At 47.7% G+C, this 13,870-nt stretch overlaps 1 protein-coding gene across 1 annotated transcript in view; it reads right to left on the reverse strand.

The window, feature by feature from the left end:
* Positions 1-13,870, reverse strand: part of TMTC1 (transmembrane O-mannosyltransferase targeting cadherins 1) — a 1,779,343-nt gene that overhangs the window by 1,030,962 nt on the left and 734,511 nt on the right. The window contains exon 6 of the mRNA XM_069628531.1: positions 12,659-12,740. Coding sequence (XP_069484632.1) covers positions 12,659-12,740 — 82 coding nt within the window. The remainder of the gene's footprint in view (positions 1-12,658; positions 12,741-13,870) is intronic.

Genomic DNA, 13,870 nt, shown 5'->3' on the forward strand with positions numbered 1-13,870 from the left:
CACCCATAGTAGAATGGGCCTGTAAGCCTACCGGAGGGTCCTTACCCACCAAGCGGTAACATTTAGAAATTGCCCAGATAATCCATCTAGAAAAAAGTCTGCTTAGTAACAGCTTGTCCCAAACTCCTTCCCGCGTATCCTATAAAGAGCTGATCGTCCACTCTGACCCGGGACATGCGTGAAATGTAGAAACTTAAAGCTCTCCTAGGATCCAACCTATGGACCCTCTCCTCTTCCTTACCAGGATGCGGAGGAGGATAGAACGCCGGAAGAATGACCTTCTGGCTTAAATGAAATTCCGACACAACTCTCGAAAGAAAGCAAGGACAGACCCTAAGGACAACCCTGTCCTTATGAAACATCGTGAAGGGTGGCTTAACAGAAAGTGCCTGCAACTCACTCACTCTGCGAGCGGAAGTAACCGCAACTAAAAATACAGTTTTAAAGGTTAACAGTCTTAAAGGACAAGAATGTTAAGGCTCAAATGGAGCACCCATTAGGAATTTTAGAACCAGGTTCAAATCCCAACCGGGCACCTGGAAAGGTGATGGTGGAAACACATTAGTGAGCCCTTTCAGAAACTGAGAAATTAAAGGATTCTTAAAATAAGAACACCCCTCAGACGAGCGCTTAAATATGGACAGCGCCGCCAGGTAACCTTTCATGGTACCCACTTGCAGGCCCTTGTGGGCTAAGGAAAGCAAAAAAGACAGAACCACAGGAATGTCCCATGAAAAAGCATCCACATTCTGAACCCTGTACCAGTCGCAAAACTTTCTTCAACGGCAACGGTACATTGACTTTGTCGCAGGCCGTCTGGCCGAAAGCAACACCTCCATCACATCTTCAGGGAGGTCCCAATCCTAATACCTCGACTTTTCAGAAGCCAAGCATTAAGGTTGAGGGATCTGACCTCTGGATGGAGAACCTGACCCCCCTTCCATGAGAGCAGATTGTCTCGGTAGGGAAGACGGCGTGGAGGGCAGATGGACAAGTCGAGCAGGTCCGGGTACCACATTCTCCGGGTCCATGCCGGAGCAATGAGGATCATCCAGAAACCGAACCTCCTTAACCTCTGCAGCACATGCAGAATGACGGGGACTGGAGGAAACGCATACAGCAGTGGGAAGGACCACTCCACCACGAACGTGTCCCCTAAGGCTCCTCGTGGAGGAAATTCCCGTGAGCAGGACCTTTCGCACTTCCGGTTGACACTGGTGAAGAGATCCACTTGTGGGGTCCCCCAAAGGGCAAAGATCTCCAGGAGAATCTCCTGAGCCAGCTCCCACTCGTGAGAGATCGTGCTCTGCCTGCTCAGAGCGTCGGCCGTCTCGTTTTCGTCTCCGGCCAGATGAACCGCTGAGATCGAAATTTCCTGCTGGTTGTCCTAGAACTAGAGCTGCATCACCTCTCTGCACAGAGGAAGTGACCCTGCCCCCCCTTTTTGTTGAGGTAGTGCATGGCCACTGTGTTGTCCGTCAGAATCAGGACATTCTTCCCTCTCACAGTCGGCAGAAAAGACAGCCCGCTGCTCCAACAGATTGATATGGAGTCTGGACTCCGACGGAGACCAACAACCGTTTACTGTCAACTCGTTGGCATGAGCTCCCCATCCCGTGAGGGATGCGTCCATCATGACCGTCCCCTCCGGCCAGGGTAGCCAAAATGGAGCCCCTTTCATCAGATTACCTTTGACGGCCCACCACAGAAGGTCCTGGGCGAACGAGGGCGGCACCTGAACGGGATCCGACATCCTGCCGGAGGACTGTGACCACTGCATCTTGAGAGCCCACTGCAGAGATCTCATCCGCAGCCGTGCCTCTGCACCAGAAGAATGCAGGATGCCATGAGGCCGAGCAACCTCAAGAACTCAAACGCCGGGAGACTCTGGGCATGTTGAAACTTGTGCACCATCTGCAGAATGTGATGAGCCCTCACCTGGGGAGGCGAACAAAGCCCCAAAGGTGTGTCGAGCACTGCTCCGATGTACTGGAGACGCTGTGTTGGCGTCAAGTGAGACTTCTTTAAGTTGAGGGAGAAGCCCAGCCTGTGAAGGGAGTGGCAGGTGACTGACCGATGATCCAAGACTTGCTCGGGAGAGCGTGCCCTGATCAACCAATCGCCCGGGTAGGGGTAGACGTGAATCCCCCCTTTCCTGAGATATGCTGCCACCACCACCATGAGCTTGGTGAAGACCCTCGGGCGTAGGTCAATCCGAACGGCAGGACCCGAAACTGAAAATGCGAGTCGCTAACCGCGAATCTCAGGTACTTCTTATGCTTGGGATGAATCGGCACATGAAAATAAGCGTCCTTGAGGTCGAGAGACACCAACCAGTCCTGAAGTTGAAGGGCCTGGAGGACTTGAGAGAGAATAACCATCTTGAACTTGTCCTTCCTGAGGAGCTGTTTCAAACCGCGCAAGTCCATGATGGGTCTCAATCCCCCGTCTTTCTTCAGGATCAAAAAATAAGGGGATACCATCCCTTGTCCCTCCTCGCTACCGGCACCAGTTCTATGGTGCCTTTCTCCAGCAGGGATTTGATTTCCTGCGCAAGAAGCGGATCCGGACTCTTCAAAAAGACATTCCCTGGTCGACTGTCGTGAGGCCTCTGCCGGAAAGGAAGACAGTAGCTGTGGGCTATGATCTCCAGAACCCACACATCTGAAGTAATGGCACGCCATTCTACAAGATGCTGCACCAGCCTTCCCCCAACTGGTGAACCATGGGACATGGTCTCATGACTGAGCTGAAGCGGCTGCGGCAGTGCCTGAGGGTAAAGAGGCACCTCGAGTACCTTGTTTTCCACCTCTGGCACTCCTACGGTGGCCCCTTTGACTTGCAGCCCCTCTCGATCTACCAAAGGAAGAATAGTATCGAAAGGAACCTCCCCTCTATTGCTGTCCCCTAGGATGAAAAGGCGGAGGTTGGCGAATTGCAGCGCTTGATGACTTCGCTGCAGCTTTGGAGGTCTGCAACCTCTCAAGGCTCTCGTCAGCCTTGCTGCCAAAAAGGTGTTCCCCATCAAAGGGCATGTTGAGAAGCAGGGCTTGCACATCAGGAGCAAACCCTGATTTCTGCAACCATGCAACTCTGCGCATTACGGTGCTCGCCTCCATGGACCGGCTGACACAATCTGCCATGTCCAGACCCGACTGAACCGATTCACAAATGGCATCCTTGTCATCCTAAATAAGAGCAAGAAAGCCATCCCGTTCCTCCCCTTCGGGAATATGTTCAGCCGCCAAAGAGACACAATTCCACAAAGTATGAGTGAAACGTGCTAAGGCAAACACAGAGTTGGCTGCCTGCAAAGCCATACCCCCTGAAGAAAACACTTTCTTCGCCCAGCCATCAAAACGCTTGTCGTCCCTATCAGGAGGGATGGTAGGGTACGACACCTGTTTTGCAGGGGCCGCAGCTGCCTGCACCACCAAACTCTCCGGAGTGGGGTGCGTAGTCAAGTAGCTGGGGTCGCTACTGGCTGGACGGTATTTTTTCGGCAAAGACTTGCCCACAGCCAGGAGACTCTCTGGAGCAGTCCAAGCTGCTGCCACCCTTCTTTGCAAGGCCATATGGAATGGCAGTACCGGGTCAGTTGGTGGACTGTGGTCCAAGATATCTGTCAGGACATCCTGCAGAAAATCCCCTGGTGGCTCAGACCACCTCAAGTACTCCGTCACCCTCGACATGAGGCGCTGGTACGAGGATTCAGCATGCGTACCCGGCTCAGGACTGCCAAACTCAACCTCCGGGGAGGTGTCCAGACCACTGGCATCATGCAAAGACTGACGCAGGTCTTTCAACTGGCTATGACCAGATAACAGGTCATCAGGAACCTCCTCAGGAACCAGACCTTCATCAGACCCTTCATCCACCTCAGATATATAATCAAGAGGCTGGAATAAATCCCTGGATGAGGGCACAGAAAAAGGCACGTATTTGGACTTGGCCAAAGCCTTCCTCAAAGTTTCCACCGATCTACGGGGCACCTCTCATAGAGCCGCCTCGAAAAGCGTTGAGGGCATCGACAGAATCGGCGGCGACGTCGAGTGTGGTGCCGATGGCTTCGACACAGGCCTCAAGGGCAGAGTGTCATGATCTCTGCTTCCAAAAGGTCAGGGTTTTCCCAAATCCCTTGGAAGCAGATCCATAACCCAGGTTCCGAGGGCCAACCAGTCCCAATTGGGACCTTTTGGACCCAGTCCTGGCGCCAGTGGCACCAGGCTCATAAATATGCCCAGTCCCAGCGCTGGAAGCGCCGGGCTCATAATGCTTGGGTGGACTTACCTGCAGCAGACCATGCTGCTTACTTGCCTGCCAGCTGAGCCTCTGATCCTCTTCTGTTTGGAACTACTTTTCCTGTTGGGTGGGGCAGGAGCCACTCCCTAGATTCAGAACACTGGAACTCTTCTGGAAAGCAGGAACTCTTTTCTTACCTAGGCGTGGCTGTGGAAGGAGACACCTAAGCACTACAGAAGGCTATTTAAACCACACCCGGTGGATGAATCTTGCTTTGCGTTATTCTGCATCCTCTGCAGCAGAACGCTCATCGTGTCTTCTGCATCGGATCCTGGGCCTAAGGAAAAAGGCTTACCATCCTGAATCCAGTCTTCAGCAACACCTATAAAGACAAGAAAGAACAGGTTAGCATTCCGGCATCTGAAAGACAAAGGCTTACCTACTCTTCGTGCGCTCCGGAGGTCTTCACACTGCATTCCGGCATCTGAAAGACAAAAGCTTACCGACTCTTCGCACGCTCCGGAGGCCTTCGGCGCTGCATCCTGCATCTGAAAGACAAAACAAGGTGCGTTTAAAGACATTGGGGAACTTTAATACTCACGTGCCATTACTCCTTTCCACATCAACCCCAGTGGGTATTCCGGCACCCTGCAGCCGCTCCGAACTCGTACCTGCAAAATAAAAGACAGTTAGAGCGCATCGTGAAGCAGGCAGCAAGCGCTTACTTACGTGCTTCCAGGCGCTTCTATTCATCATACGGGCTCCATCTTCAACTCACTTCAGCCCGTCATCCGCCATCGCCGGAACCTGCAAAACAAGAGACATCATTGCTAAAGACTTTAAAGACAATAGAATTACTCGAAACTTACCGTTCGTGCAGTAAACGACGGACAGCAGTCCTCTGAAGTCAAGAGGCCTGCGCTACCGATCCAGTGAAGAAACTGGTTACAGCACCCTGCCCCGAGGCAGATGGAGAGCTCGGCATTCACTTACCTAAGGTGAGAGCGTTAACCTTTGGGGGTCTACAGGAGAGCAAAAAAGGGAAGAGATAGGGACACCCCAATAACCCCAGTTCATTAATCCCATATTTTCTGTCTGCAGACATCTTACTCTTGAAGTCAGGCATACAGTGCACAGAGGGCCAGCCCAAAGAGCCAACCGGGTGCTACACATCACCTTTGAAGATACGGTAGTCGCCCAGTCAAGACCGGCGCCTCTGCGAGAATCAGGTGAGCGTTACACAGAGCCCCGAGCGTGTCCTTCAATGGCCTCGGCACCAATGGCGTCGATGACTTCCTCAGAGGCGGAGCCTCGACAGAGTCCCTTGACAGACATGGCGCCAATCGCGCCGATATCTTCTTCAAAGACCTCACAGGCTCCGATGGTCTCAAGGGTGTCGAGGACCTGGAGCGGGCATGGCTAGAGCGATCCACCTTGTCTGACCGGGACCTCGAAGATTCCCGGTGATCGCGCCGACCGCTCGAGCCCGAAGGCATATGAACGGTGGCTTTAGCACATTCCCTGCCGGCGTCTTTTGACGGAGCAGATGGAACGGAGCCCTACGACTGAAAAATCACCAACATCTCCTTACGAAATTAATCCCATTCCGCAGGAGAGGAATGCTTGTTGGGATAGGGAAGACGACCGGTGCCTCAAAGAGGCAGAGGAATGGCGGGACCCACTCCGGGACTGAGACCCCTTGGACTTACGCATGCGATGCAGAGAGTCGCCCCTCGAATCGTCGGTCGAAAGCCCTGTGGATTTCGACTTCCGGGGCTTGGACACCTTATCGACTTAAAGCTTCTTACGCACCCGCAAGGCCTTCGATGTTAACGACTGGCAATCGTCACAATCATTCGTGGCATGGTCCTCACTGAGGCACCAGAGGCAGGCGTTGTGCGGGACCATCAGCGACATCTTGGAACGACAGTCCCGACACTTCTTGAAACCCGGCCATGGGTAGAAGAAGACGAAGAAATCTTCACAAACAAACGGGTTCGAAGAACCGATAGAATAACTCATAAGAAACGAGGCGCGCCGAGACCTCCAAAGCGAACACGCAGAAAAATTGGAACTGAGGCTACGGGCGTCGTGCGTCCTACTTATAACATCCGGTGACGTCGGCTCGACGGAGGCCCTCGAGGACAGCGTATCGACGTCATCTACACAGGACGCAGATGCCGAAAATTTTCCCAAGCAGCACAGCTGTGGTGATTACTTGTCATAGATATGGAATACGCCGGAGTAACCAATCCCCTCGAAGTAGGTTTAGTTCATGTCACCATACAGTGTAGTTCCAGTGCATTATCCGCACTTAAATATGAGGGTCACATCCTGCTGATTCAACAATGCCACCCAAGGAATTTAAAGGCAGAGGTGTCCCTGGTCACACAGAGGAATGGCCCAGAGGAGGTGTTAGGCCCCTAAAGGAATCACAGGCAGAATAACCGAGATGTGAGTTTGTACCAAAGTGGAGGGAGAGTCAAAGGTTATGCGAGATTAAGAGAGGATGACAACAGATGGTGATAGGAGGCTGATGAGAGGTAAAGAGGAGCGGGTGGAAGAAAGGTTTGGAAGATCAGTTGGCATTGATGGGACAGTTAAAAACCCAGGGATTACAGGGAACTGTAAATCCTCAAATATTAACACAGGAACTAAACGTGTTGTGACCTCTGGAGGTTTTCTGGAGAACCTGTTTTGTTTAAGGAGATGTCATCCTGTTTACTTTTGCTTGTCCCACTTTGCTTAGCTTTTGTCTGTAATAAATCTTTGTTTTTATATCATCTTCCAAGGATGCATGCATCCATCTGGAGATAAATCTCAACCTCCCTCATCAGGTATGATGGCAGCGCCCATTGGGGTGAAAGTGCTAAGCCAGCAGAACAGGTGCACAAGAACAGATGGGAGAGAGAATGACAGGAGTTCTCTGTAGAGAGCACGGCTACAGGAGGAAACCTGTCTGGCGGAGAAGGAACTCCAAAATGCACAATCAGCCTTCAAAGGCTCAGTGCAGTACCAAACCACTTTAAATACCACAAGTGATCTAATTAATACTAACCCCTCACAGCTTTTCACTCATTTTCATCAACAGCTGTAGCGCTCACAGTGAGACCAGCCCCAGAAGGTGGGTTACAGGGCTAAATAAGCCAGAGTTTTCAGTCAGAAATGGTGGGTGCATGGGTTAGGAGTTGGTGACAGGTGTTTGAAGAAAGCTGGAGGGTGGAGTAAAGAGGAGGGTGGAGAGCAACAAACATGTTTGGAGGAGGTCAGAGAGCAAGGCAAGTGTTTGGAGGAGAGTGGAGAGTGAGGAAACAGTTTGGAGGACAGTGGAGACAGAGGAAGTAGCAGAAAGAAGCGGGTTGGAGAGTATGGGTGAAGATAAGGCATGAGGAGGTGGAGAGAGAGCTGTAGGAGGTGGTAGAAAAAAATCAGGATGCAGTGAAGCGATACATGGCAGAGGTGGGAATATCATGAGAGGGAGTGAGAGACGTGGAGGTGATGGTAAAGGAATATCCAGAGGTGAAGCAAGACTTGAATGGGGGTTTTAAAGGATCATAAGATGGTGAAAGAGGAAGTTGCCAGCAAGTAGAAGGGTGACTATGTGACAGATGGTGGCAGGGGTTATACACCAGGTGGAATTGGTAGAACATATGGGGAAGCTGGCTAAGGATCACAGAAAGTGCCCAGCCAGTCAGTGCAGAAAGGTTTGAGAGGGTATGCCTATCCCAAAGTAGGCCTTATGGGTTATACTTTGAGCTAAAGAGGTCAGGCTCATGGTGGGAGGAGGAACTGGCCGGTGCAATGCCATCCACACGGAGAGGCCCTCGTGCAGGAGTTTCACAATGGTGAAGAGGTTAGTGAAAGCTGCTCCGTGAAATCCCCAGGGAGAACATACTGCTACCTCAAGGGCTAAAAGAAAGACAAAAGAGGAAGGCTCCAGAGAGGCCAATGGCAGTAAATGCTTAAAACTGACCAGAGATTACATTGGAAAAATTTCGGGGAAAGGGTAAACGAGAGGGTGGTCGAACCCCTTAAAACCTTGAATTCCCCAAATCACAGGAGGACTGCTGCACTATTTGACATACTGGCTTTTCGATCCAAAATTCAAGAACTGCTTTTTTTATTGGCCTGGTTATTGACCCATATCACTCTTGTTACACCTCCCAGAGGAATAAAGTGAAAAGTGATCAAGAAGAGTCACGAAATAAAGAACTCTGCCACAAGTTGAATAGAAAATTGGCCAAAACTAGTGGTCTGCTCTGCTGATAATATATAATACAGCAAAAAATGCCCTCTCTTAAAATTAAGCATAGGTTCTATATAAAAAGCAAATTTTCACGGAACGTCCTTGCATAGCACTCAAGGCAAGGGCACACAATTATACCCCTCTGATCCTCAGCTGTGCTGCAGTGAAAAGCACCCAGGAGGAATCTTTTGAGATTGTTATTATGCCCTCTACCTGGCCTATGCAGATATTGCTGATCACACAGAGAAGTACTTGGACTAAATATCCCTGTTAATGAGGCTCATTACAAACACGGGCATTTCCTGGCGGTAATTCCGCCAGGGTACTGGCAATTGGAATTACTGTAACCGGCACTAGGTCCGGCAGTATTATCGCCAAATTATGAGTGCTGGTATACAGCGTTAGTCCTCATTCCATGGAGTCCTAGGACTCCATGGGGGACTTTGCCAGTATTACAGGTGCCGGCATTACCGGCACCTGTAAACCCCCCAATTTTTGCCGGCAGGGTTGCAGGATTACCTCCAGATCTTAGCTCTTAGCTGGAGGTGATTCCTTCACCTGACTGGCAAACTTGTAGTTGGCTGGTGCGGAAACATGCCGATAATGTTAATACCAAAACGTTAATTCCGCACTGGCCAACTTGTAATGAGGCCCAATGTACCTAAAACCTTAAGAGAGGGTGGGGAAATAGACATCACATCTGAAGAGCTATTGCAAGAAATAATATAATTCAAAATAGAAAAGGCTCTGGGCCAATACATTTCTCACTGCAATTCTTTCAAATCCTAGCTAGGCCTTTCTTTTAGCCTCTGACGCGGCTCTTCAAGTCCTTTGGCATTATTGGGAGGACTTTTCAGACAATGCAAGAAGCTACAATTCCTGAAACCCCAAAACCGGGGAAGACAGGAGGTCTGTGCTGCCTATCAACCTGGTAAATGTCACTGCCAAGCTGTATGCTATAGTTTGGGTTATGGGACCTCAGTTCCTTCCCTCTGTGCTCACTAGCACTAACGACATTGGGCTCATCCGGAACCTCTACTTGGCTTATGAAAAACAGTAAAACCACCCACATAAAGAAAAGTATCAGCAGCAAAAGAATGACTTAGAAATAAACTCCCCTGTGGAACAATGTCCCCCCTGAGACTGAAACTGAAACTCCAGCAACTGAGGAGAGCCCTACAAACAAGGCTATTCCACACTGGTATCTCTGAATAGTCTACACACCAGTCACCTTCCAGGAGTTTAGATCTAGATTGATCTTTATCGCTGTACTCGTGCATCATTGTGTATGTGCATGTAGGCACTCTGGCGGCAAAAAGCCCTTATTAGATGTTCTATATTTAATCATCATCCTCACAAAGTCTAATCTGTAACTAAACTCTAGTATCTATCTGGTAATGCTGATGCAGCACTTCTATTGTCTGATTTGAAATTTTCCATCTGTCTCTTCTCCCTATTTCCTACCCTTGTCCACCACTTCTACTCTCTTCCTACACTTGCTTCTCTCCTCCCAGCCGTTCCATTCTTGGTGCTCTGAAGCATGTGTGGTGCATTGCAATCACCACCACCCATAAAGCATTAATACATCAGGGGCATGCAGCAGAAAGTATCAATAGTGTCATCCGCCAATTCAAATGGGCTATAGAAAGAAGATGCCTGAAAGTGCCTCTGTTGTAGACACCCAAAAGGTGTTTAATATGGTAAGCTGTGTGTTTATTTTTTTTAAATGATATTTTAACACTGCGGAAAATTAATTGCAAAGAATCTGTGGGACAGCAATCCCAAAACCCAGCATTCTCTCCAATGGTCACCACCTGTAAATACTTTGGCATTCACTTTAAGTTTGAAAACTCAATAGTGTTGTTGACCGAGCTGTTCTGCAGGCATAAGACTGGTCAATGGCCCTCGCTCCCAAAATACATTTAATCAAAAGCCTGAGGTAAAGGATGCCTTTCGTCCCTCTCTTAGTTGGCATTTTCCATGAGCAACTAGCACAGGCTATTTGTAGGAACAGAGAAACACGGGGATTACCATGGGAGGTAATAAGATGACTTTGTTTTCATGTGATGTGCTCGATTCTCCGAAACATTCTATGCAATTTCTGGTGGAGGTTGTTCAGGAACTGGAGATCTTGGAGGAAGCAGCTGGACTTAAGAAGGACATAATAAACCCAAAAATCCAGCATACAACACTTACACAAGAACACAAGTAGAGAATGGGGGTCTAGGTTTCCGCGTCTTGTCTGGAAAGCATTTAGATATGTGGGTGTCAAAATCACAATTGGATACAATTCCTCTTTTGGGTCAATTACACAGATGCATTAAACGCCACCAGAGGTCATATTGAGGCCTGGTGCATAGAGGCCTGAAGCAAGGAAGGTATTTCTTGGGTGGGCCAGATTTCAGTTCAGAAAATGAATTTACTGACCAGACTTGCATACTTGCTTCTTGGCAGTCTATATAGTAGGCCAAAAATTATGTTCCTCACAAAAGACACGGTTGTCGCTTATATTGGTTATGTACAGCAAAGGAGATTGCAAAAGGTCTCTAGCATTCATTTAACTCAAAGCAAGACAGGAGCGTGGCCACTTCAGGGAGTCATTTCACCAAAATGCCAGGGGTAGCGGAAGTGACATCACACGACCCTTGACCCCCTGATGACATCACAGGAAATGATGTCATTTGACCCCACCCCGAATTAATATCGCAGGAAGTGATGGAACACAACCTTTCACCCGTTGACAAAACAGGAAGTGGCAACACATAGCATTGTACAATTCGAATAATATGGTTACGATATCACTATAATGTGATGTACATTTCATACAAGAATGGATCGTCATAAGTATCATTAAGGTCAGTGTGTACAGGCCCATATTACCAAATTACTGTGAATGCAAGCAGACATTCATGACCAAATGATAATGATGTGTTATTATATATCACTTCCGCTTAAGCGCTTTATATAGAAAAAATATACACCCAATATCACCCAGTCTGTGCTGGTAATCACCCCCTGAAGTGTGCCTGAAATAAACCTTTAATGAGCCTAGCAATTATTGTATAGAATTCCAGAAAGACACATTATTTGGTATTCCTATTATTTCTTATTTAGGGTCAGTGCTGAAAGTGTTAGACTTGTGGCACTCCTGTTCTTATTTTCCTTCTTTTTTTAAGGGGCCTGAAGAAGAAAGCCAGCCACTCCAGAAGTAAAGAGGCACATGGTGCTGGCCATAGCCCAGGAGCTTGCATTACAAAATAAAACACACTTTTTTTTAGTTTTTTTTAGCGGTCGCCAGGGAGACCACAGAAGTTGCAAGGGAGACATCAGAATGGAGTTGCAACTTCTGGCGACCCCTAAATGACCTCCCTGGGCCACTTCCCACCAGGTACAAGAGTTCCAATTAATGGTATTTTTAAGAAGCTACCCAATGTAAAACTAATTTAATATTGAAGCTCAAATAACGGATGTAAATCTGCACATTGCCTCATGCAATAAGAAATTCCAGGTTTGCAAAAGTTAACTAGCACAGGAAAACATCAATGAGATATAGAATTTTACAGATTGGCAATTGCCCATGGAAAGGAAAAGACATCTTTGTACAATGTATACAGGGATGAATGTTCCATACAGAAAACATGGCACGATGTTGTTTACAGATTAAAAGGGAGTAGATGATGAAATACATAGTGCAAATCTAAAATTAGAATGCTTTTATTGTGTGTTAAGGTATGCTCATTCTTATTAATACCTTCTCTACTTTAGCCTCTCTGATTTCCTTCATCGTCTTCCCTATGTCCTATTTTCAATTAATTAAGAAGGAGACACATCAGTTCACGTCACATCCAGGTGACTGACTGGAATAGCCTCTGTACAGGCCAGTTAGGGTTTGGTATTATCTGCAATAATGGAGTTGCCATCTATTGTGCTATTATGTATTGCATTGTTCTGATGCATTTTTCCCCTTCTCTTAAGCACTCAACAATAGTTGTGTTTGCACCACATAGAACAGATGAATATGACTAAGTAAAGGGGCCTCTGTACACACCACTGAATTTACTGCATAAAAGGGACCATAAACGTCTACATTAGCTGTGGAGACCCAACTACCAATATCCTCTTCATGTGCTAGCAACAAACATGTGTACATGTATAGAAATCTATACTTACGTAACTGATTATCAAAGCAGCCCTCTTTAGAAATGGCCTTGCAGTGCATAAGAAATTCTGATTGGTACTCGCAGTTAGGTACCTAAAAGTAAAAAACATACATAAGTTATATATTTATTATTTATTTATTGTGTTTACACTTCAAAATGAAACTTTAACACACAAAAAATACACCTATCCAATTCATTTAATTAAATATCATTCAAAAACTTGATATAACAATTTCATAAAACAGTAACATGACACTCGATATCTTAAAAACTGCAAGCTTTTCCCTTCCACCTTTGGCTTGTCGGTATTCTGTTTCATTGACTTTATCCTCATTACACGGACGGCGGTGGACCAAGGTGCTATTAGCACCTTGGTCCATGCCGGTAAAATACCGGCACCGCCTTGGTGGAAAGGGGAATTACCGCCCTATTCCAAGGTTGGTGGGGCGGTAATTCCCCCTTCCCCCATTGCCCTTCCCCATTCCCATTTTTGCCCCATACGGCATAATGGGAATGGGGAAGGTGCTAATTACGGCACCGCAAATTGTGGTACCGTAATTAGCTCCCTGGTCCCTTTGCGGGTTGGTTTTTAACGCCTGCAAAAAGCAAGCGTTAAATTCTCCAACCCGCAAAGGGACCTCGTAGTAAGGTGGTAAGGGTTTACCGGTACCGGTAAAATACCGGTACCGGTAAACCCTTACCGCCTACCGTGTAATGAGGCCTTATGACTTTCAGCCAGTCTGCGTTTGTTTGTTTATTTGGTATAGCGCACCAAACTCTTAGGTAGCTGGGCACAATAGGAGACGGATAAAGATAACTTAGAAGTTAGTTACAGAAGCATGTCAGATATATACGGTACATACACTAAATAAATAAATGCCACTTCCGGTTACAGTAGAATGGCTCACATGTAATGTAATACATAATGCAATTGATAGATGGGATAAGTGGCAGAATACAAATGGTGGTAGAGCAGTTGCAGGCGACTGAGTAGGTTGGGTGTCATTAATATGAATCCATTTGAGGACATTCCGTCTGAATTGTGGGTATGGTTGTTCCATTCTAAGTTCTGGTGGGAGGACATTCCAAGATTTTGCAGCTTTAACTGCGAAACTAGTTCCACCAACTGTAGTCTGTTTAAATCTAGGGGTCTCTAACATGTGGGCATACGTGGCTCTCGTTGGTCGTGTAGTAGTTCTCCTGTTTATCCTTTCAGTTAGGT

This window comes from Ambystoma mexicanum, chromosome 12, assembly GCF_040938575.1.
Source record: "Ambystoma mexicanum isolate Mex_15411 chromosome 12, UKY_AmexF1_1, whole genome shotgun sequence".
In the NCBI taxonomy this organism is placed as follows: domain Eukaryota; kingdom Metazoa; phylum Chordata; class Amphibia; order Caudata; family Ambystomatidae; genus Ambystoma; species Ambystoma mexicanum.